Source organism: Neocloeon triangulifer, unplaced genomic scaffold (genome assembly GCF_031216515.1).
Source record: "Neocloeon triangulifer isolate White Clay Creek 2 clone unplaced genomic scaffold, ASM3121651v1 ptg000009l, whole genome shotgun sequence".
Taxonomy (NCBI): Eukaryota; Metazoa; Arthropoda; class Insecta; order Ephemeroptera; family Baetidae; genus Neocloeon; species Neocloeon triangulifer.
The window spans coordinates 2,098,671-2,120,719 of record NW_026775551.1 but is presented as its reverse complement, the minus strand read 5'-3'; the positions used below and the strand labels follow the sequence as shown (position 1 = coordinate 2,120,719).

Here is a 22,049-nt window from a genome sequence, read left to right as displayed (position 1 = left end):
TCACGAAAAAGGGTGATTGCTCGCCCATACTTATGCGTTTAGCATCCTATTCACTAATGAGGAGCTTGCATGTTTCTTAAATTCATCAATGAGCCAAAGACATAATTAACATTCATGAACTAACGATCTATGAAATAAGTAATTTTCTTCAAGAAAAAATATTTTTTAAGCCTCGGCTTGTTCCAATTCACCCGTTTTCATTAGCAAAATTTTAAAAAATTAGAACAAAAATATAAAATTAAACTCTAAATAAATATATAATTTAGAGTTTATTTCCACTTATTAGCGTTTTGGTATTTTCTTTCTTTTTCGCGATGAATGCAAAAAATAATACAAAATTTCAGGATTTTTAGTAAAACACGTAATTGTGCAATAATCCCATTTTTTTAAGAAAAAAGCTTTTAGCAGTTACAAATTAAATAAAACTTGAGTCAATTTGTGAATCCAAGCATCACTTTCAGATAACGACTTTCAAATCTGTGCTTTCTGCTTATCAACGCGCAGCCTTGCTAAACCAGGATTTGGAGGCGCTTAACCAAAACAAATAACAAATAATACTGCGAGTCATATAGTAATGGACACACATCAACTCTCTCATGACTGATATTTTCCGCGATATTATATTCGGCAGGGGCAAGGCTGACTTGGGCCCGGGGCGGCGACCTTGCCTCGCGTCATCAGGAGAAGCAAAGGTCAGGGGTGATGGCGTCACGCGCGCGAAAGAAAACTGCACCGCGCGATCTCGTCCTCCTTATTCCGCCGAATCGAGAGAGGTGCATTGAGTGACCCAGTTTTTCGAGTCGCGCGGATGTCCGTTCGGCACCGACCCGCCAACTTCTTCCAGAGGTGATAATAATAAAAAGCTCTCTCGTATTTATCGGCGCCTCGGTCGGTCATTCGCCCCCGCGCGCGCGACCCAAACCAATTAAATTGTTATTTTCGCTCTGCTCGTCTTTCTCGCTCAATAGAGAGGCACTCGAGAGAGTCTCGAGCCGCGAACCGAAAAGGGCTGACGAAGGGCTTGACGCAAATAAAAAAAATCGATCTCGCCCTCCAGAGAAAAAGAGATGCATCACGTGGCATTGTTTTTGTATCCGATTGATTTTATCGTAGCAACCTTTATCGATGGACTAAAAATAGTTTTTGTTATGAATCTTTACAAGTTTCTATTAATTTTGTCTAAATAAATTTTCCAATTATATACAGAAATTGAAATTTGACTCTTGCAATTGTTAGGAAGTTGATCTAATTTTTTTTTTAAATTTCAAAATTACTTTCATAAATTTCACTCATAAAGAAAGAGTGAAAGAAGAACCATTTCCTAGAAGTAGGTTCAATTTTTTTGCCCTCAATAATAGTTTAAAATTAATTATTAAAGGAATTATAAAAAATTTATTAACACTTTTATTTTTTCCGTAGAAATAAAAACAGAAATACTATCTGTATTTAATTTTGGTTTCCTACTTTTATAATTGAACTCTTTGAGCAACACTAGAAAAGTAATTTTTATAGAATACAAAGTAGGAATCAGCAACAATGAGAGAACCGTGTCAAGCAATCGCGAGTCTATATCTCATCCGCTATGCGAAAATTGTGTCAACCGTTCATTTGCTTGAACGCAGTATTTCTTAAGGTCACTGAAAGTGAATTTAAAAAGCACCTGCAGCCATCTCGTCGCTCTCAAGATAAAAAAAAATAACAAACGGTGAAGGAAGTCACGATTGCGGAGAGAGAGAATTATCGGCGCAAATCCCTGCTGTTTTCTTGCGGGATTGGGCGTTGCTGTGATATTTTTCTCTGCTTCGGTCTGTCAGCGGTTTTCATTTTTTCATTATGCGATCTTGCTCGCATTTTTATTTATTATTTAAGCGACAGAATGCGTCACGCTTTGTTTGTCTGCGCAAGTTTGAAAATAAAAAGATAATAATATAAAATGGAAAAATATGCCACGAATTTGATCAATGCTGTTATTGGGCGAGACCTTTTTGCTTGTCGTTGTGATTTAATCCACCGAGATTGATTAATTCCTGGTTGAAATAAATTGGATTTGCACTGATGCAAAATATACTTGGATTTGCGTTGACTGAGAGATCCTGACAAGTATAATAAGGAGCACAGACTTTAAAAGGCGTTTCAATTTTAAATTCTATTTCAATAAAGAATGGACAAAATGGAATTATCTCTAAATAAATTTCATTCAAGTATTATCGTATAGATTTAAAAATGTTTAAAAATATAGAATATTCAATACAAATTAGATTAAAACTGAACGAAATTCCTTTTTAATTTATTTACCATTGACTTTTCATTATTTTTTTTTTTTTAAACGTACAAATAATTATGTCAAAATCGCTTACTGAAATTTTGATAATAATGAGTAATTTCTCTGACGTCAGCAGCCGCAATGATAATTATGAATTTCAGGGCCTCTCTTTTCGCAATAATATTGCACATATTTTATTTTTAATCTTCCTTGATCCTGCTTCTCGCAATCTAGAGCTGGTTATTTAATTTTTGTTTCGATCGAACTCTGCGTGCAATTGCAATAAATCGAGGAGAACAGGTGCATGGCCGACAAAAAAAGCGAGAGGGGTTCGTTTGCCCACTCAGCAAAAGGCTCACGGATGTAAAAGGCCGAAACAATTCCCCCGTGCTTATATATTGTTTGTCAGGGCCGATAAATTGCAACTCGCGCCGCGCCGTGTTTATCATTAAAAAAGATAAAAAGGGCCGTAATTCGTTGGCTGCAGTGCCGCCGCTGGAATGCTGCCAGGTAACAAGCACCAAACGTGAATTACGCACCAAGGGACACTTTGAAAGAAGATAGAAGACGAGGCGGATTTGCTCTCTTGTGTTGTTTAGCGTTCGTGTGAGAACCTTTTTTTCGCTGCTTTTCTCGTCTTTAGCAACATCCGTGTCTTTGCGGTAATGATTTATATTTGCAGCGTCTTTTGTCACAGCGGAATTTTTTGCAATGAATAAAAACGAGCTGCTTTTCTCAAATGTAGCCAAAAGTAAGAGAAATCATTTATCAAGATTAAATAAAAAGCAATAAAAAGTAATTTTATTATTCCACCGCATATTTTTAATGAATGACATTAAAGTAAATTACTTCTTATAAATAATGTTTTTCAAAAGAAATTTTAACTTGCAGGAGTCAGAAACCGAGCAAGAAAACCAATGCTCGAAAAACGAATTAAAATGTCCAAATTTCAACTTTTAATTAAAATTTTTTTTTCAAAATAGATTCAGGTTCCTTGTGTTGCCGTTCGTCTTAATTTTTTATTTTTAAATTGAAAATTTTAATTTTTGGATACAGAAATCCGAATGTTTTGAAAAATAATTAAAATTTTCAATTAAATGTTGAAATATAGACATTTTTATTCGTTTTTCAGAGCATTGGTGTCTGAATCCAAGTTAAAAATTCTTCAAAAAAATTTAAAACAAGACACTAAAAATTGCAAAAAAAAAAAAACAGACTCACTAAATAATTAAAAATATAATGAAATAACATTCTTGTTAAGCAAAGAAAACAATATTATTTCAATCAAAATTGAGAAAATACTTTTTTTACTAATAAAACTAATAAATTTTTAACTTTTACCTTTTTTTTTACTAATTTCAGAACTTAAATTTGAATAAAATTGGTCATTTTCCGTTAAAACCTGGTAAGCATTTTCATGGTTGCTCTCCAGGTGATTAGATAGCACCGTTGAGGGTGAAAACGAGAGCCGCTAATAAAGGTGCTCACACAGCAAATAGGATGTGGTTTGGTTAGGAAGTGATCAAGTGTATTGGGACCACACCGCGCTCACACTCATTTATCTGCCATTTGCAGCCGGGCCGTAATCAGAGAAGCTGTGGGTGCACTTTCGGCCACCTCGATGACAAACACAGCTAAAGGGCTTCCCCTCTGCAGCCGCGCCGAGATCGAAATGAGGGGGATGCGCGAGCAATCAACAGGAGCCCTGGGGCCACTCGTTGCGGCTGCCGTTTTACCCAGAAAAATGAGATTTGCCACCAAGAGGAAATTGTAAATCAGAGTTAAATTGGATTTCATCCGAGATTCACTTTTGGCACCAGGAAAACATCTCCATCTAGGCCGCAAGAGATGAAAATGGTAAAAGCTTACTTACCTTTTTAAACAGAAATATTTTAAACAATATTATGATAGGATTGTTTAAAGGAAAATAATTAAATAAATATAATATTTATATTTAAAAAAAAAATTATAATGAAAAAATTTCATAACAAAAATTAAGCTGAAAATATGTTGGAAAATTAATTTTCTTTTTTTTTCAATCAAGTAAAAACTTTAATTTTAAATTCAAATTCAGTTTTAAATTTTAAAACAGCGAAAATAAATATTATTTTATTGCTTTGCATTGATATTTAATATTTCATGTTTGTCCTTTTGCAGTTGACATCAAAGAATCTGTTACGTTTTATTTATAAAAATGCGCACGTCGACAAATAAGGCAGCGTTTATGAGAAATCGTTCTGCGGAGAGATCGTTTTCATTCTTCGCTTGCTCATTTTCCACATTCGCTCCATATTGAGAAAAATATATTCAAAACGCGGCTGTCCAGCACGCATAGCGCGGTGTCCAATTACTTAGGAGCTGTCGTTGGAGAAAATGAAAACAACAAACAGCGTCAAAGTGCGTCACTCGCGCGGTGCCGAAGAAAGAGACAAGACATCCTGTCTACCAAAACATACCAAATCACCACTAATGGAGCCGGTGAGATTTATTAACGCCACGTCGACGGCCCGAGTCACTATTTTTAAGCAATTACACGCCACGACTTTTTGTCTCCGACGACGTGTAACAGCGAAAAGCTAAATAGAGGACCTTGGAGAGTGTCTTGCTTGCACCTGTTACTTTTTATAATATATTCTTATAAATCAGTGTGGATTTGTGTGTGAGATTAAAATAATGTCGAAATTATTTACATCTATTCTGTAAAATAATTTTTAATTTTAATAAAATATTTTAGTGAAGAAATTAACACTCAAGGAGACAATCAAGGAAGTCAATATTAATCGATAAAAATATAATAAATCACATAAAAATAAACAAATAAATACATAAAAATAATTAAAAATAAAATATAATTTGTTTGTAGAAATTGACAGTCTACAAGATGATGATGGAAGTCAATATTAATAAAGATTATGATAAATTTCTGAAGTAAAAAAAACGTCAGTAGAAATGAATGTAATTAAAAAAGTATCTGATTTCTTTGAGGAAATTGACACTTGTAGAGATGATTATTTTTGAATAAAAACAATTATTGCAACAAAGAAAAAGCCAGAATTCTTCACTTACGTAAAATATAATAATATTATTTGCACATTTTGTATTATTCAATTCAATTCAATTTATTTTTCTCCAAACAAGTCAATACAATCAATTGTGAAAAAATTGGTTGGGAGAAAAATAGGCACACAGTGCTAGTGAACAACTCACTGAAACTCATAACCGCGTATTTACCAAGAGGCGATAAATACCCGATTACTCGCCGCACTGCAGCCTAAACTTCGGGGGGGAAAATTTCAAATTTGTTTAACAATTTTCAGAAAATATTTCTGCGATATTATTTAAATTTTGATTTTTATTGTTGGTGCACCATTAAACTCGATTAACTTTGCAAATTAATTTTATAAAACTAAGTTTAAGTTTGAACTTGGCAATTTTGAAGAAGAGTGCAATGACTTATAAAAGAAAAATAATGCTTACTGGGCCACACACGGACTTTTCTAATTTCAATCACACGGAGTGCTCTTTCATCAAAAGCAAAGGTCCGGTTGTTGTCATTCGTATGTCAGCAAAGAAAAACATCGCGCCGAAGCACAAAAGTTTCCGGCTTGCGCTCTCAAAGGCAGCGAAAGAGCTCTTTTGCATTTTGTTGCGCGACCGACCGACGGCAGCTCTTTGTAGAAACGAAAACATCTTTTTTCCAAACAACCTTCTGAGAAATCCTCGCCAATAAATCAAAAGCAGACTTCACACCCTTGTGTGTGTTTTACAACCCCAATCGACAGGTGCGTGCGAGAGAGCAATAAAAGTGAAATCCCGAGCGAAGAATGGGCACCTGCGAAAGGACCGGAAGTCCTTACCATTGAAAAAGATCGGCCATCGATCACGACTTTTGAAAAAAATAAAGATCATGCAAACGAGACTCGAGGCGTTTCACCGCCGTGAAAAATCGCACCTGTCGCGACGGCCGAAGGAGTGAAAATAACATTTTACAAGGGATTTCTCTCTCAGACGCGGGATGCTGCGCCTGTAGCTGGAAATTTGAATAAAAATGCACGCGCTCGCCTCTTGATGGCCTGCCTCCATAAATAACCACCAACAAGGCGTGTAGTCGAATTTCCGGAAGTAAATTTGGTGCAACGACGGAAACGCTTAATCAAGTGTGCTGAGGAGCTGAAGTTGCACCAGAAAAAAAAATCCGAGTGTTCCAGAATGTATAAAATTGGGGAAAATTTGAAAAGGAAAAAATAGTTTAAAAAATTAATTTTTTAATTATGAAACTTTGCAAATGTTTTAAATTAATTTAGATCAAACACTATATTTTTCAAGGTTTACATTCTTTTATTATTTTTAAAACGCCTCTCCTCATGAAATATTTTCTTTTAATTTTGCGGTAGAATTTCACGTTCGAGGGTTCATTCATGGTGATTTGAATTTTAAATCGGCTTTTTCTTGCTGGATTTTGTGAGTGGTTTATTGTTTAAGAAAAACAATATCCCGCTCTACATGTTTTGGCTGCGGGCGCAGCCATAATTCATAAGCTGTGATATCATTTTGACAAGAATTAGTACAAAAATCAATTTATAAAAACAATTTATTTCAAATTAACAACTTTACTGTTTTTTCTTCAACAATAAACAACTCGCAAAGCCCATCGAGCGAAAGCCGACGATTTTAAATTCAAATTAACGTTAAATTTTAAATTTAATATTTTCTTAATCAGGTTCATTTGGTTGAATAAATTATGTAACATTTTTTTAAATAAATTAAAAATTTCGAGTGTAAAGAGTAACACTGCATTTCTCCAGTTTTTATAGTAATATTTCATTTTATTTTTAAATAAAAAATCAACCATTCCATTAAGTAAAAAGTTAATAAGGATATTCAGTCATATTTTAATAAGTTCAATTCCATTACTGGGAATTGGTAAATTAGTTTTTAATAATGCAGAAATTTACAACTTTCATTCAATGTATTGAAAAATAAAGTAAAATCATTGCTTGGCTAAGTTTTAACTATTGGCCCATGGACCATAAAAAAATATGAAATTATAATTTCAAAATTTGTATTTTTGACACCGTGATATACCACAACGTCTTTTGCTGTCAAGCTGCTCTGACCGAGCGTAAAAGGAATTGACCTCTTTTCATGAATTATGCAGACCGAGGCAGCGCCGGATATGCAAAACAAAAAATTCTGCATCGCCGCCGAGTCGACGTTGTTGTTGTTGAAGAAATAATTCATAAAGGCCTGGCCGTGTTTACAAACGTCGCGATCGAGCAGAAGAAAACAGGAAATAGATTCTCAAAGTGTCGCGGCGGGCGGATTAAAACACAGTCATTCGGCCGCGATTAAATGCGGGACGAGCCGTTTCCTCCTGAGAGGTCGTCGAGATCAAATCCGAGCCTAAAAATAAGAGGATTGGGCACAAATTCAATATTAATCCATCTGCTCACCTCGGAAGCATTAAAATAAACCTGTCACGTCTTTTCGCTTTCAAGTCGAGCGCGACTTAAAAAAAAAAGAAGTTTAAATCGTCAACTTCCCTTTTGATAGAACTTTTGCCTGGGGTGCATTCGAAAAATAAAAAACCGGGAAAAATGAGCGCAGGGCGATTCGTCATCTCGATCGAAAATAGCGCAGCCCCGTTGGAGATGCGCTCGTCCAGAGTAGGAAATACAAGACGGCACGCCACATAAATTTCAGGACGGATCACCAATTTAAAGCCCGCGTGTTCGGGGCAGGAAGCGGTGTGGTCCCTTTTTGTGAATCGGTCCTCTCGGCTTATCTTTTCAGCACCATTAGCGAGGTGTGAAAGAAGGGGTGTAATATCGTTCGATGCGTGTAAATAATTTATGTTTCAACACTGCAGCGCGACCACAGAACGAATCGAAGAAAGTGGGCCGGTTTATTTTATTAGAGAGAGAAGCAGGAAACTTTTATTATTCCTCTTCTCGAGATTTGTGTGCCTCTTCCAGCGCCTTTAAAAACACATTAAGATGGAATTTTTGGGGCTCAGTCGCGATCAGCAAGTCACAAGCCTCTGTGTTTTCATAGGCAAAGAAAACATTTTCTCGTCGAATAACTTTCATTGATGGACTCTATAATTTGATTTTGAACCATTCTCAACACCTCTGTACGAAAAGAGACAAAAAAAATGTGTAAAAATAATGTAAAAATTATCGAGTCATATAAGTAGGTAATAATTAAGGAATTAATTGAAATTAATTTAATGTTGAAATGTTCTCAATTTTTTAGAAATTTTTTTTGATCTAAGAATGAAGAGATCGGGCTTTTCCTCGTTGCAAAAATTGTTTTTATTGAAAAGAAAACGGCTCTACCAGTTTCGGTCATAATCTGCGACCCTATTTCATGAGCAAGAAAAATATAAAAAAAACTTCAACATTGAAAAACAATCAAATTTTAAAATAAAAATTCAAAGTCTGAAAACTACGTTTAGTTTTTTTGAATAATAACAATTTTTCAACAAGGAAAAACCCGATCTCTTCATTCCCATGATCATCTTCTCGAGTCAATTTATTCAAACAAATTTTTTTTGAACTAATTTAAACACTTTACAAACAGTTGTAATGCTTATCATGTACATTAATTATGTCATTTAAGACATTACGTGTTTAAATATATATATTTTTTAATATAAAATTCGATAAAATTAAAGTATAAGTTGATTATTGCGATACGTTTTTAAAAACCTTTATGTAAATTTTTTTCTGTAATTATTTTCTATTAACTTTGATTTGGCACAAAATACTAATATTTCACTGTAATTTTTGGTCTAGAAGCGAAAAATTTCAAAACATTCATCGTGCTTGCATATGAAAGGGCTAAAATGATAATTAATAATAATCCGAAAGCTTTTTGCTAATTTTTGTGTATTTTTCTTGCCCATGAAATAGGGTCGTAGACCGTGACCGAAACTGGTAGAGCCGTTTGTTTTTGAATAAAAAAACAATTCCTGCAACGAGGAAAAGCCCGATTCATTCATTTATATGATCATCTCCTCAAGTGTCAACTTCTTCAATCCTTTATTATTCCAATTTCCGATTGATCCAAACTATTATTGATTGTTTATTTGTCCAAATTTTTACATCATATTGTTTGCATTCAATTGTTGAAAACAATTTATTTGGAAAAAAGGAACTGTTGGTCAAAACGGCACCATCACTAGCAAGAATTTTGCAATAAACTTCCGAGATCAAAAAGTCCCCATCCGCCGCAGTGAGCCTCGATAATAAATAAATAAACATTTTGTAAATAAATGGAAGTTTTGGAATTTCTGCCAAATAAATTGTTTGACTCGCCCAAGTAATGCGCTTATTAGGGAACGAAATCGGTTTATTGCGGGGGAGAGAGAGAGAATTTGTATGTGTGCCGCCGCCAATTTGACTCGGCCTAGTCGGCGCAGATAATCTTCGCCTCTTTGGCGGTTGCGGCACTCTCGGAAGCGACCGACGGCAGGAAATCGATTGCGGGCGTGAGGAAGCGCGCGTGGGCCGCCCGCAATTTTTTTTCCCAACGACTCTCGTGCGTGTACTCGATATTTATACATTTTGCCAAGCTCGAAAGGTGCGACACACGAGTGCTCTGCGGCACAGCATCCGAGCGACGTGCGCTTTTATTTGGCCGCGGATCGATTTGTCGGCGGCGCGGGAGAGCAAAAGGACGACAGACTCTGAAACAACAATTGCTCTGGCAACAGAGACGGAAAATAGGTGGTGCGATCGACAGGTGCGGAGAACGCCCTGTTTGTCAATTTGTAGCGCCGAGTGACAATATTTTTGCTGTCGGAATTGTGACAGAAACCTTTATCACTCTCCACTTTAATTGGTTTTCATGGGAGCAAAAGATAAAAAAAAGAGAAAAATAATAAGCATGAAGGAAACGGAATTTTATATTAAGAAGAGATATTTTTTAGAAATGATAGTGCAGATAATGAGGCTTTAAAAAAATTGTTTGTTTTATTAATATTTATCATAATATTATTTTAATTTTTTAATTTTAAAGACCATTAAACTTGATTGAAATTTGAAGAAAAATTATTAAGGAGAAAGAGTAAGTTTGGCGATAAACAAAATCTCGGCACTTAAGAATCAACAACGAATACTTTACACTTCAATAAATCAATTACACTTAAAAGAAAATTCAAAATTTATTTTAAATGAAGATGCAAATTAACTTTCTATAACTTTTGCATTATTTTAAATTTTTTTCACTTTACAAGCAGAAAAAGAAATACTTTCACTCTCAATCATGTCGCCAAATCATCTCCTGATTTATGGCCCATTAACAATGGACCACCGTTTATGATGGTGCAAATTGCGGCAGCCGTCTCTGATTTTTATATATATTTCTACATCCGCCCCTGGGTGTTGGTTCGTCCGTCCGTCCGTCCACCCACCATCGTCACTATGATAATAAAAAACAGACAAAGTCGTAACTCGCAACCGCCACTTTTTTATTGCAGCCCATTTCCGCGCGTTCATTACAGAAAAATGCATTAGCTGCGTTATTTGCTCCCAAAAGGTACACCTCGACCTGGGAATCGCTGCGGCCATCGGGTCACGCAGCGAACACGCAAACTGAGAACGTCTGTATCAGGAAAAAACTCACGCAAGGAGCAAGAAGTGGAATTTTTACAGAACGGCAGAGGGAAACGCCCTAAAAGCAAACTTCACTTCTTTGCTTCCGACGCCGGAAATTTTATATGCAAGGGTAAAGGGTTGGCAGTCTGATTCTTTTTGGCACAAAGTAACAAATTCGTATAACAGTTTTGAGCGATGAAATCAATTTCGTAATTGAAAATGTTTCTCATTTTTCCAATCTAAAATCAGTTTGAAGCTGGTTTGAGGCACTTCGTTCAAGTTTTTCTAATTCAAGGATTTTTTTTCTTTTCAATTTTTTTGCTTTTCTTTGCAACAAGTAATTTGAATATTTACAAACAGTTTTGATTTGAAAAACTTTTTGATTTAAAAATGCTTTAAAATTTTAAAGCTGGACTTACCGATCAGGTACAGGCCGATCCAGTCTTCAGAGGTGACGGTGGCGTCTCTGAGATTCCAGTGCAGCATGACCCTCTCGAGGCGGCCCGACTGCAGGAAGCGCCTGTCCACGCTGAGCCGGCGGCCGCCAGAGGATTCGTGTCCGCGGCCCTTGCGGCCAAAAGAGCCGCTTTGGAGCTTCTTGGGCCGCGGACACGTGCCGCTGGAGCTGCTGCCGGCCGAGGACAGCGCGGCCGCGCCACTGCAACACGCATCGCCGTTCAGCAGCGACACTGCAGACACGATTTCTGCAAATAATTTCAAGTTTAAATAAATTGCAGTTTTCAAAAATGTTGAGATATATAGCTCAGGAATAATTTTCTACAAAGAATTTATTTATTTTTCTCTTGAAGATTTTGTAAGAACTGATAACTTTAAATAAATTGAAACATGAATTTCTTTTTTAGATAGATCAAACTAATCTTTAATAAATTTGATGTTCCCTTCCCTTCTCTGCTGATGAAAACCATCTTAAAGTAAATATTTTTTTTTTTGTATCCAACAGCTAAAGCACAGAGAGTATTGATCTGTGGCGGCTCAGAGGCCTTTTACAAATTGGATAAACTGAGACGTGGTCTCGACTCCAATAGAATAAAAAACCAAGACATTCAAAAATAACTTTCTATGTCTTAAAATTGTTTGTTAGCGTTTGTGGTGTTTTTTCTGTTCTAATTAGTGAAGAGAATATCTTTGTTTGTGTTGTTAAGTGTAAAGCAGTTTCAGGGTTTAATTTTTAAGAGCTTTTCAAGTGGTTTTACTGAAAATATGCGAGGAAAACTTTGCTTTAAAGAATGAAATTTTACATACCAAAATTTTTACTTTTAACTAACAATAAGAAATTAATTTTAAACAACAACAAAAATTTTACCTTTCTGGGCGAAATTGCTCTGCCCTAATTTTACGGTTTTTAATTATGTTTCTTATTTTTATTTTTTACACAAAAAGGTACAATTTTTGCGACATTTAAAATTAATTTCTTAGTTAAAAGTAAAAATTTTGGTATTTAAAGTAAAGTTTTCCTTGCACAGTTTCAGTAAAACCACATAAGAGCCTCTTCAAAACTTCCTATTTAACGTTTTTCAAAAATTACTCTAAGCAGAAAAATAAGTTTCGCAACATTTTAAAATTAATCATCTTACCTTCGACGGATGTGATGCCGGCCACCCCATCTTCAAGGGCCGCTTGGACAGCAGCGGCGGCCCCGGGAGCAGCCAGCATGGGCCACCGGTGGTGTCCGGCCCCTGCCTTAGCTACGGCCCAGGGCCCCTCTCAGAAGAAACCTCCTGCGAACAGGACAAAAAAATGACAATTTTAATTTTTTTACTCAAAAATTTCTACAATACTACTTTTTTCGGTTTAGAAATGTGTACTCAAAAAGTTTGTCAGAAGTGGGATTTGAACCCACGCCCTCTTACGAGGACCAGAACGCCCACCCCATGGACCATGGGAAGCTTGCGCTTGAGTCTGGCGCCTTAGACCACTCGGCCATCCTGACGTTGGAATGAGATGGGCAGAAAATCAGTACTAACTCGAAAATTCACTTTTCTTCAATTCGATGCAAACTTTCTCTCTGAAAACTGGCCTAAGCGGTTGAGATTCAGGCCAAACATGCCAACAACAAAACAGAAAAGACAGAAATTTTTGTTATTTGTAGAAAGGCAAACAAATATTTTAATTTTAACAATTTTAGCTCGTTATTATATAAATTTCTCCGACGCTTTGTAACGAAACTAAACATGAGAATTTGAAGTGAAAGGTTCGAAAATGAGAGGGTTACCTTCTAACGCAGAGCTTGACACGGTGTCAAAGGTCTGCAAGGTCTTGTGCCCACCATGGTGACCAAAGGCGAGCACTTTTGCGCCTCTCCGATCATTTCTCGCCACTTTGACGGCTTCTCGTGTAGCTTCAGCACTTCAATGGGCACTTACGAGATGTCCGACAAAACATTGCGCTCCCCGCATCGGCGGGAAAACAAAAATTTCGCACTTTGATCTCGCGAATCACTCTCACTTCACAAAAACAAACACGATCCCTTTGGCAACTTCTCCGTCTTCGTATCGAATTTTCGAATGGGGCGCCACCTGTTATTTTGGCACCGAACCAACTCTGGCGACGCCCACGCGAGTCCAACTTGCGGCAAAACGTCCTAGTCCACTGCATGCATGAACGTTTTCCCCTTTTATCTTATCAATCGGCTTTAATTATATAACCATGGAAACCTACTGCTAAAAATTTACTTGTTTTACTACAGAACACATATTTTTATTTCATGCAATATAAAAATAAAAATTATTAAAAATTGTTTAGATTTTTTGGGATAAAGTTATTTGAAAATAGCACTGCGTACTAAAAAATCTATTTTATTATGTACCATATTTTGCTTTTCTTAAACTACACTAAGACCTTCATACTGGTCTTTCATTTTTTCCTTAATTTTCTGCATCAAGAATGCTACACGCTCGTGCTCCGCTAATGCTAGCCAATCTGTCTCCTTAACAACCAGAGTTTTGTAACCCAGTTTGTCTAGCGCCTTCAGTTTAAATTGCTCCCTGAATTTAAGGGTGTTGCCGTCATCAACGGAACTGTATGCAGCTTTTGGCATGTACAAGATCAAGAGCCTGCAAAAATTTCAACATAAAACATAACAGTATTATGCTTTTTTAATTTACTCACAATTCACTGTCTGCAGGTATTTCGTAGTTGTCCAAAAAAATTGCCTCTTTCTCTTTGTCCTCCGCTTTATTTTGGTTAAGTGCTACGGGAAAGCCACCTTTTCTGATAAGCACAGCATGATCTATAAATGGAAAGGTTTAGTTGCAAGGGCAAGTTACGAGCTTGGCTAAAAATACCAGCAATGAAGTTTAACTTTGTGATGACATTGTCAAGGATGTACCGAGAGCCACCAAACCCGATTTCCAAGTCTCCCTTCAAAGGAAATTTAGTTTCGTATTCTAATTTCAACTCGAGGATGCTCTTCAATAGCGCCTCGGATGGAAGAGGCCCGCAGTATTCTGGGAAGAACAATTTAACAGCCTGGTACAGCGCCTCGAGCTGAATGTGATCCAATCTACTTGCTGCTGCAGAAACGAATTTTTAGTTTTAACTCTTACAATTACTTATTAATACGTACATCCTGATGAAAACACTTCACTTAAGTAGTCCGCATCGAAGACATTCTGGATAACATGGTCGTCAAAAGCTCCAATTCTGGCCAAATCACAAGCGATGGTGATCCAATTGAAGTTAAATTTTGACTGTAAAATATAAATCTTATTGTTGCTTGGACGTCTTCTAAAAAAAACAAAAACCTCAGGCAAGTTGGCCAGAATTCCAAAGAGAATGGGCTGAACCTCATCCCATTTTTTAGGAGTGTATCCAGACGAGGAAATGTTGTTGATCAAGATTATAGGTGCAGACAACCAAACGTTCGACTTGAGCTCATCGGGGTGCAAAATCAACTCTTCGCAAATGTAGTCTATTAATTCGGCACTCCAATAACTCTGCAAAAAATTTTAATATATTTTGATTAATCCTTGAGACTGCAAAGTATTTACGTTTCATTTAACAGATGACTTACAGCTTTCGAGAGGTTCTTTGCAAAGCCAATGGACTTGTAGAGACCAAACTTTTCGGCAATAGCCCTTTGTACACATTCTTTGAAAAAATTAGCATGGTACATTTCAGGGTTTTTCTTCACTTGCGGCGCAAGATGACTCAAAAGCATCATAATATCATCAGTATAAAACTGGTCGAAGTTGTCCACAATATAGTCGAGGGCGTTTCTGCAGAGTTTACCCTTAAGAGGATGCTGGTAGGAAATTCGAGTGCACCCTCTGGCAACTTGGTATGCTTCTCGAGCGCCGTGGATGTCCAACTTTGAGGCAGTGGTGATCAAGTCATCAAACGCCTCATTAGAAACTTTGTATTTAGTTGCAAAATCCAAAGCCTCAGCTACGTGACTCATTTTCTCCCTCTCAAGTTTCAATTTCAAATTTGCCTCGAAGACCAGGGGTAGGGCGATTTCCATGCTTTTGATGTTGGAATCTTGTTGGGACCTGCGGCAGAGGGTGTGCAAGAAGATAATTTCGCTGATATTGAGATCGTTGACCTGCTTCTTCAGCAGGTGCAGAACCGACTGCACCATGATGCTGGTCGGAGGCACACCAAAGTAGATCAGGACCTTCAACGTTTCAATTTGATTGTTGACTGATAATAATCTTAGCCCTGATTTGACGCTCTTGCAAATTTTCTCGAATGTCTTGCTCACTACGATGTCTTCTTTGCTGAGCGACGAGCTAAAATTAATAAAAAAGGTATTGCATCATCCTTTAAACACAAACATGATTAAACTTACTGTTTGCCTCTGTGCAGTACAAAAAGATTTCTTAGAGCCATGTGAGCCACGTTCGGATTCAATCCGGCTTCATTTTTTTCAACGCTCTGCAGAAGGACGTCCGTGGAGGTTGCGGATTTCATTGATTGCATGAGTGCATCTTTCGGGTGAATATTTTCTTTCAATATGCTGAATTCCTCTTCACTTTTCTTAACTGGCAAATAACCTGCAAATTTTAAAGCCATTATTATTATTAAGAATAAATATTCGTTTTTGTACCTTCGGCGCTTGAAAAATTCCGGGCATTTGCAAAGGTTGATTCGTGAAATCTTCTACAGGCTGAAAGTCTGTAAACCGGTCCTGAAGAAGCAACTTTTGCCAGCTGAATCAAAGTCCTCTGAAACGCAGACATCATTTCTTCACAGAAATCAGCGAAAATGCAGTAATCTGATAAAATGTGCGACGATTTTCCTCTCCCCCGTTCGTTACTAGTGGAAGTTTAATTTATTTTTTAGCTCAAAACAATGGTTTTGCGTACACCATGCTTGACTGAAGTGGGCGTGGCCTGCATCTAGCGGCACAGAATAGAGACTTCGGATCGCGCGGGACTTTACTCGTAAAAAAGGTATTTTCTTGTAATACCTTTATTTTATTACCAAAGGATCCCGGAGATAGTGGGTTCGATTCCCACTCCAGGCGGATTTTTCTTGGGGGAACCTGAGTGACTTCTCATGCTGGGACTGTGAGTGAAGGGTTGTTCTTTGCTGAAGTCGGCCCGAGGCCGCAGGATTTTGTGTTGAGAAGGGTGCACTTTGCTCCCCGCAGTTGTACGCAAAAGCGTTTAATACAAAATCCCTTTTTTTTAATGATAGAAAAAAAGATTATAATATAATGGTTTTCACAAATTAAGTGTCAAATATATAATTATGCTTATGAATTTTCATTTTTAAATAGTTACAATAGTACAATGAACTTCAAAAAAATCTTTTCATTTTATTTATTTACAAAGTCACAGAATTAAATATATATCTGATTGTCTAAGCTCCTTCTGTTCATTACAATTTTTAAATGGGAGTAAAACTTGAATTTATTTGTACTCTTCAGCATGATGTGATATTGTGTTGGTTGTCTCCTGTTTAAAACTCATCGCAAATGTAACAAATGGTACTCATTGTCAGTGGCACTTCGTGGTAAATTTCCCAAAATTGAAGAATCAGTCAACATAGGCTGCATCCGAAATAAGTACAGCCTACACAGAAACAGAACAGTTACCTGAATGCATAACTATGATTGATAACTAAATAATTACCCCAGCAATGCTGCCATTTTGTCGGCAGAGTTGCACATTCAATATTGCCGACTTTAAGCCCTTAAAAAAGTCATTTACTGTCTGGAGAGTTATACTGCCTGCAAATTTATTCCGCATTAGATGCTTGGCTGCATTGCTGGTCAAGGAAGCTTCCAGGGTGTTAATTCCATCGCTCAGCAACACCTGATATTTTTAAAATACGTTAAATTTAATAAATTACTTAATCAAGTAAAATATTACCATACCCAAAGTGAAATATCAAAGTTTATTAACTTTCTGGGTAATGAGCATTTTGAGCACCACACAGGAGAAGTAGTCAATAAGTTCTGGGAAAAAAATAATACTGTTTTTAATCAATTTTAATAATTACTTGGTCTGTACCTTGCATGAAATGCAAAATATTTGTATTGTGTCAGGGAAAATTTTGATAATTGAAGCGAAAGGCAAAAAAGCGTCAAATTGTCCCCAAAAGGGCAAGCAGTTCTCGATTTCTCTCGCACTAGAGGGGAACAACTGCATACTGCTGATCTTCTTTGTTTCATAGGCCCAACTACTAAGTTCGTGGAATTTTTCCATCCAAAAGGGGTTGACCTTAAATTAAAAGTATTTATTAACATAGCATTTACATTAAAAGCATATATTATTTAGTACCACAATTTGAGTTAAATGTGTTGAGATCAGAACCTTTGCCTGTCGTTTTTTGGTGTTTTCATCTTTGCGTAAATTTGTTATCACAACGATAGAAGGCATCTGGAAGTTGCTGGCGCTTAAAATGCGTCTTTTCACCTTGACTCGAAGCTATAAAATACAACCTTTTATAGAGAGAACAGAAATGTTTTAAAATTTGATTTGAATATTTTACCGGTTTAAACTGGGATAGCTCTGGAGCAGACAAATACAAGATGGAATAATCATCAAAATTTACTTTGTTGCTGATAGGATTGTTTTCCACAAACCCAATTATATCTGAAAGTATTTTTAATTATCATTGAATTGCTCGTTCAAAATATTTGACAAAATCGATCCTCACCAACTAAATCGTCTCGTCCCCAGATAGGCGCATAAGCAATATTTAGAAGATTGAAACGCATCGATGGGATATTACTCGAGCTTCTGTCTGCTTGCACTTGGTCTGCCGTGACCAAGTGCGGCTTGTTATTATTATCAACATTCACCTCATATTCATGGTTGAAGAGCAAAACCTTTTGCAAATTAACTGCATCTTCCTTTTTGGCCGTGCGAAATCGGACTACTCCGTCAATTGCGTTGCAATTAAGACCAAATTGCAGATTTTCAAAGTTTTCACTCAATTTTTTTGGTACAAGGGCCTTCAGGACAAGTCTTCCATGAAATGTTCTTTTGAACACAGAGCCTGAAAACGAAATAATTGTTTTAATCGTTATAATAATATACAGTCCAAGACGTCCAAGTAATCCGAGTAAAACAGTCACAATTTCTATTATTTGTAATAAAAATATGTAATATAATTTGTAATTATTCATAGATTATCATATAAATAATTTTATTATTTACCTTCCGTGGCTCCTGGTTTATTGCACGTTGACATCCCAATTAGTGAAATTGTTTATTCGAGTTCCAGGCTTCAGGCTTCGCGTTTAACGTCCTTGTTTACATCGCCTTAAAGCCTTTTTATATTTTTTGAACCTTTGTTACCTTTGTTTTGTTTACTCTTGTTGTTGTTGTTGTTGTTGTTGATATTGATTATGGCTTTGGCAGGACCATTCAGCCAGATCTGTGTGTTGGGTGAATTTAATTACTTAATGTGGAAAATATTTTTGTAGAAGACATGCAGGGCATGATAAATTTCTTTGGTTTGAGTCAGAAGTATGTGATGAAGGAGAAGCGGCTGGCGACGAAGATGTGGAGGAAGCGAGGACAAAAAAATGAGACGTGAAGCTGAGTACAAAGGGCAAGAGAGGAGCAGGTGTTCAAGCGAAGCTGTTGGGAACGTGCAGGTGCATGCAGAAGAGACTCGAAGTTTCCAAGCAAAAAGCCTATCTGGGGTTAGAGCATGCTGAAATCGAACTCGGCTTAAGCTTGTATAAAAGCTTCTCGTACATGCAGGAAAAGACGAAAACCAGGGTTTTTTGGGAAGATTCCCTTCAGGACAAAGTTTTGCATAGTCTTTACCCTTGATCTGGTTTATAAGCCTCCATTCCAATTCCCATTGTTCTATAATATCATGCTTTATCAATCTGTTTAAATCTGTTACCGAGATATGGGTCTCTGACGAGAACACTGCTTTGCAACTGAGTTTGGCCAACTTATCTGCTACTTCATTCCCTCGTACGCCAATGTGAGAAGGAACCCAGAGCAGGGAAATCTGGTAGTCCTGGCTGCTTAGGTCCTGAAGCAGATTATGGATATCTGTAATCAAATAATTTTTACTTTTTGTGCACTTCAAGTTTGCAAGGGTTGAGAGGAGGCTAAATGAATCAGTAATAATCAGCGTTGGTCGTATATCTTGTTTGTTTTTTATGTATCGGAGAGCTTCAAGGAGCGCTGCAGCTTCGGCCGAAAAAATGGAGAGTGCACTAGGAAGTCTTTTGACGATACCAACATTTTCTTCTTTTACAAAAATTGCAGCTCCAGTTGTTCCATCTAATTTTTTTGAGGCATCAGTATAGATTTGCTGCTTTCCTTTTTGAGAGGTATTTGTTTACTCGAGACGGCGAGACTTAAGCCACGCCCCCTTTAGAGAGAGCAGTGGTGCCACTTTTTGCAAATGCTTTCATGTTGGCTGCACTGCATATTGGACTTTGCTTAAAATGAACATAAACATTGCACTTTTCTCTTTCAACTTGAATTTTGCCAGCATGTGTTATATAAGAGTAGACTGACCGCTGACCCTGAATTTCCAAATTTTCTGAGGGTTTCCGCCTCTTTGCCGACGAAAATACGCGCCCGTTCAAATTGTCCATTATTTAAGAGGCACCTCTCGATTTTCTTCAAAATTTTTAGTTAATTTTTAGTGATTTTATATCCATACATATTTTGTCACTTCGAAGCCTGGAAAATGTGCAGCACAGTTACTCCCGCGCAGAGAATTCTGGTAATTTGTTCATGTAAATAAATTATTTTTTAAACGAAAAATAATTTTTTTCAGGCGAAAGTTAGATCTCTAGTCCTGGTATCTGCCGGTGGATTCGGTGCTTTTTCCGCACTCAGCATTTACAACGAAAATGAGGACTTTTACGACAACATTTTTATGCCGTTGGTTAGGAAACTAGACCCGGAAACATCTCACAATTTGGCGATTGCTGCATGCAAGTACAAACTATTTCCAAAAAGCAGATTTGTCGACCCCTCTTCGCTGGTGAGCAACATTAATTTTTTTTTTTTAATCACTCTCCAATTTCATTATTTCCACACAGCAAACAAAGGTCTTGGGCATGGACTTTGAAAATCCTCTGGGAATAGCTGCAGGTTTTGATAAACAAGCGGAGGCAGCGCAAACTTTGAGAAATATAGGATTTGGATTTGTCGAGATTGGATCGGTCACTCCTCTCCCTCAAACGGGCCAGGAAAAACCTCGAGTTTTTAGACTGGAAGAAAGCGAAGCTTTGATAAACAGGTTGTGATTCCTAAAAAACTTTTAAATTATTTTTTCTAATGGACAAAAATCAGAATGGGGTTCAACAGCGATGGACACGAAGTCGTGCACCAGAGACTTGTTTATCTCCGAAATTCTGAAGCTGGCAAGAATTTTAAACTTGGGGTGAATCTTGGGAAAAATAAAACTTCAGACGATGCCCTCGCTGATTACAGCAAGGGAGTCGAACTTTTTAGTGATGTGGCCGACTATCTTGTTGTCAACGTTTCGAGGTACAAAAGATGATTTTTTAATATAATTATGATGATTTACTAAATTTAAATTTAGTCCGAACACTGCTGGCCTTAGAGACTTGCAAGAAGAAAAGCAACTGAAAAATCTTTTGTCCACATTAATACGGGTAAATCAATCAAATTTTACAAAATGAAATATATTTATAAATAAAAAATTTATTTTAAGGTGCGGAACAGCTTGCCTCCTGAAAAGAGAAAACCACTTCTTGTAAAAATTTCCCCAGACCTCACAGTGGATCAGCGAAAGCAAATTGCAGACGTAGTCACGGACAAATGGGTAACGGCAACGACTGCAATAAAAATTCCTTTTTTTTATTAAAATATGGAAATTCAGTGCAGGGTAGACGGCCTCATTTGCTCCAACACGACTACGGCCCGCCCTTCCGAATTGAAAGGACCGCACGTTGAGGAAGCCGGCGGCCTCAGCGGACGGCCGCTAAAAATGCCCTCTAATGAACTTATATCCGACATGTACAAACTCACCAAAGGCAAGTCCAACCATCACTTAACTGGATCATAGAGCAAGATTATGGATTTACATCCACCGCTATTATTAAAAAAAAAATTGATATTTGCAATGCAAATTGCTCAAAACCACTTGCCTACCCCCTCATTAAACCCTTTTGCTGACAAAGTGCTAAGTGAGTGCGGTTGTTCTGCTCCATTAGGCGCAATTCCCATAATTGGCGTGGGAGGAGTGAGCAGCGGACTTGACGCTTACAACAAGATCTTGTCAGGCGCCAGTCTCATCCAAATCTACACAACGTTTGCCTATCACGGTCCTCCGAGGGTGACAAGAATTAAGAGAGAATTAGACGAGCACCTAAAGTGAGATTATTTCTCTTTTGACGAGCGCAAAAAAATATAAGATGCTTTGTAATTTCAGAATGAACGGCTGGAAGAGTGTAGCAGAAGCAGTTGGAAAGGGAGTTTCGAGATAAAATATTATCACGTGGTGAGTTTTAAAGTTGGTGCATCTTGCTTTTTTTAAGTTTGCTTTATCGATCAAGAATCACTTCTTTTAACAACGTGAAAAACCTTTGACGGTCGCGCAATTATTTGGAAACGAAAAATATAAATGTATTTTAGATGAAATATTAAAATAAAGAAATTCAGGTGAGGAAATGTGAAATGAAATATTTTTAATATAACTTTTCATTTAATCACATGATTCACATGTGAGCTTCATTTTTTTTTAATAATACATAAAAGGAAATCTCA

The 22,049-nt window shown here is 36.9% G+C and overlaps 4 protein-coding genes, 1 long non-coding RNA gene and 1 other non-coding gene across 11 annotated transcripts in view; 2 read left to right on the top strand and 4 right to left on the bottom strand.

The window, feature by feature from the left end:
• Positions 1–13,368, bottom strand: part of LOC132195256 (E3 ubiquitin-protein ligase HECW2) — a 39,600-nt gene extending 26,232 nt beyond the window's left edge. Inside the window, exons 1-3 of the mRNA XM_059617125.1 lie at positions 13,097–13,368; positions 12,459–12,602; positions 11,283–11,567 (exon numbers count right to left, since the gene is read on the bottom strand). Of these exons, the coding sequence (XP_059473108.1) occupies positions 11,283–11,567; positions 12,459–12,537 (364 nt within the window). The 5' untranslated portion in view covers positions 12,538–12,602; positions 13,097–13,368. The remainder of the gene's footprint in view (positions 1–11,282; positions 11,568–12,458; positions 12,603–13,096) is intronic.
• LOC132195303 (uncharacterized) lies at positions 2,679–5,291 on the top strand. The gene is made up of 4 exons (XR_009441630.1): positions 2,679–3,014; positions 3,626–3,773; positions 3,839–4,120; positions 4,421–5,291. It is a non-coding gene; the product is annotated as an uncharacterized LOC132195303 (long non-coding RNA).
• Trnal-caa (transfer RNA leucine (anticodon CAA)) lies at positions 12,700–12,814 on the bottom strand. The gene is made up of 2 exons: positions 12,777–12,814; positions 12,700–12,745 (listed from the first exon to the last, which is right to left on the bottom strand). It is a non-coding gene; the product is annotated as a tRNA-Leu (tRNA).
• Positions 13,369–13,663: 295 nt separating the features above from the next.
• Positions 13,664–16,207, bottom strand: LOC132195172 (uncharacterized). 2 transcript variants are annotated; one of them, XM_059616991.1, is made up of 8 exons: positions 15,932–16,207; positions 15,674–15,878; positions 14,897–15,614; positions 14,628–14,819; positions 14,450–14,573; positions 14,169–14,396; positions 13,993–14,113; positions 13,664–13,937 (listed from the first exon to the last, which is right to left on the bottom strand). In XM_059616991.1, exons 1-8 carry the CDS (start codon positions 16,065–16,067, stop codon positions 13,706–13,708), a joined length of 1,956 nt encoding a protein of 651 aa, XP_059472974.1. In that variant the 5' UTR covers positions 16,068–16,207; the 3' UTR covers positions 13,664–13,705. The 2 variants fall into 2 exon arrangements, with proteins under 2 accessions (XP_059472974.1, XP_059472975.1); XM_059616992.1 differs by having other exon boundaries at positions 14,169–14,393.
• Positions 16,208–16,634: 427 nt separating this feature from the next.
• Positions 16,635–19,652, bottom strand: LOC132195139 (uncharacterized). 4 transcript variants are annotated; one of them, XM_059616930.1, is made up of 11 exons: positions 19,543–19,652; positions 19,247–19,349; positions 18,651–18,714; positions 18,495–18,599; positions 17,992–18,333; positions 17,824–17,927; positions 17,613–17,759; positions 17,343–17,552; positions 17,207–17,287; positions 16,962–17,144; positions 16,635–16,901 (listed from the first exon to the last, which is right to left on the bottom strand). In XM_059616930.1, exons 4-11 carry the CDS (start codon positions 18,526–18,528, stop codon positions 16,866–16,868), a joined length of 1,137 nt encoding a protein of 378 aa, XP_059472913.1. In that variant the 5' UTR covers positions 18,529–18,599; positions 18,651–18,714; positions 19,247–19,349; positions 19,543–19,652; the 3' UTR covers positions 16,635–16,865. The 4 variants fall into 4 exon arrangements, with proteins under 4 accessions (XP_059472913.1, XP_059472915.1, XP_059472914.1 ...); XM_059616932.1 differs by lacking the exons at positions 19,247–19,349; positions 19,543–19,652 and adding an exon at positions 19,041–19,159 and having other exon boundaries at positions 18,495–18,585; positions 18,636–18,714; XM_059616931.1 differs by lacking the exons at positions 19,247–19,349; positions 19,543–19,652 and adding an exon at positions 19,041–19,159.
• Positions 19,653–19,726: 74 nt separating this feature from the next.
• On the top strand, positions 19,727–21,951 carry LOC132195138 (dihydroorotate dehydrogenase (quinone), mitochondrial). 2 transcript variants are annotated; one of them, XM_059616928.1, is made up of 10 exons: positions 19,727–20,034; positions 20,089–20,298; positions 20,357–20,556; positions 20,610–20,807; positions 20,863–20,935; positions 20,995–21,105; positions 21,163–21,316; positions 21,497–21,656; positions 21,715–21,783; positions 21,839–21,951. In XM_059616928.1, exons 1-9 carry the CDS (start codon positions 19,999–20,001, stop codon positions 21,767–21,769), a joined length of 1,197 nt encoding a protein of 398 aa, XP_059472911.1. In that variant the 5' UTR covers positions 19,727–19,998; the 3' UTR covers positions 21,770–21,783; positions 21,839–21,951. The 2 variants fall into 2 exon arrangements, with proteins under 2 accessions (XP_059472911.1, XP_059472910.1); XM_059616927.1 differs by having other exon boundaries at positions 21,715–21,913.
• Positions 21,952–22,049: the final 98 nt, after the last annotated feature.

Excerpts from the sequence above, each read along its gene's own strand:
- LOC132195138 (XM_059616928.1), top strand. The coding sequence starts at position 19,999 with ATGTGCAGCACAGTTACTCCCGCGCAGAGAATTCTG. Across the intron at positions 20,035-20,088 it reads CTCCCGCGCAGAGAATTCTG|GCGAAAGTTAGATCTCTAGT; the intron begins GTAATTTGTTCA and ends AATTTTTTTCAG. Across the intron at positions 20,808-20,862 it reads CTTGTTGTCAACGTTTCGAG|TCCGAACACTGCTGGCCTTA; the intron begins GTACAAAAGATG and ends ATTTAAATTTAG.
- LOC132195172 (XM_059616991.1), bottom strand. The coding sequence starts at position 16,067 with ATGATGTCTGCGTTTCAGAGGACTTTGATTCAGCTGGCAAAAGTTGCT. Across the intron at positions 14,820-14,896 it reads CAAAGAACCTCTCGAAAGCT|AGTTATTGGAGTGCCGAATT; the intron begins GTAAGTCATCTG and ends AATTTTTTGCAG. Across the intron at positions 14,574-14,627 it reads TTCTGGCCAACTTGCCTGAG|TCAAAATTTAACTTCAATTG; the intron begins GTTTTTGTTTTT and ends TATATTTTACAG.
- LOC132195139 (XM_059616930.1), bottom strand. The coding sequence starts at position 18,528 with ATGTCAACGTGCAATAAACCAGGAGCCACGGAAG. Across the intron at positions 17,288-17,342 it reads TATTTTGCATTTCATGCAAG|AACTTATTGACTACTTCTCC; the intron begins GTACAGACCAAG and ends TTTTTTTCCCAG. Across the intron at positions 16,902-16,961 it reads AAAATGGCAGCATTGCTGGG|GCTGTACTTATTTCGGATGC; the intron begins GTAATTATTTAG and ends GTTTCTGTGTAG.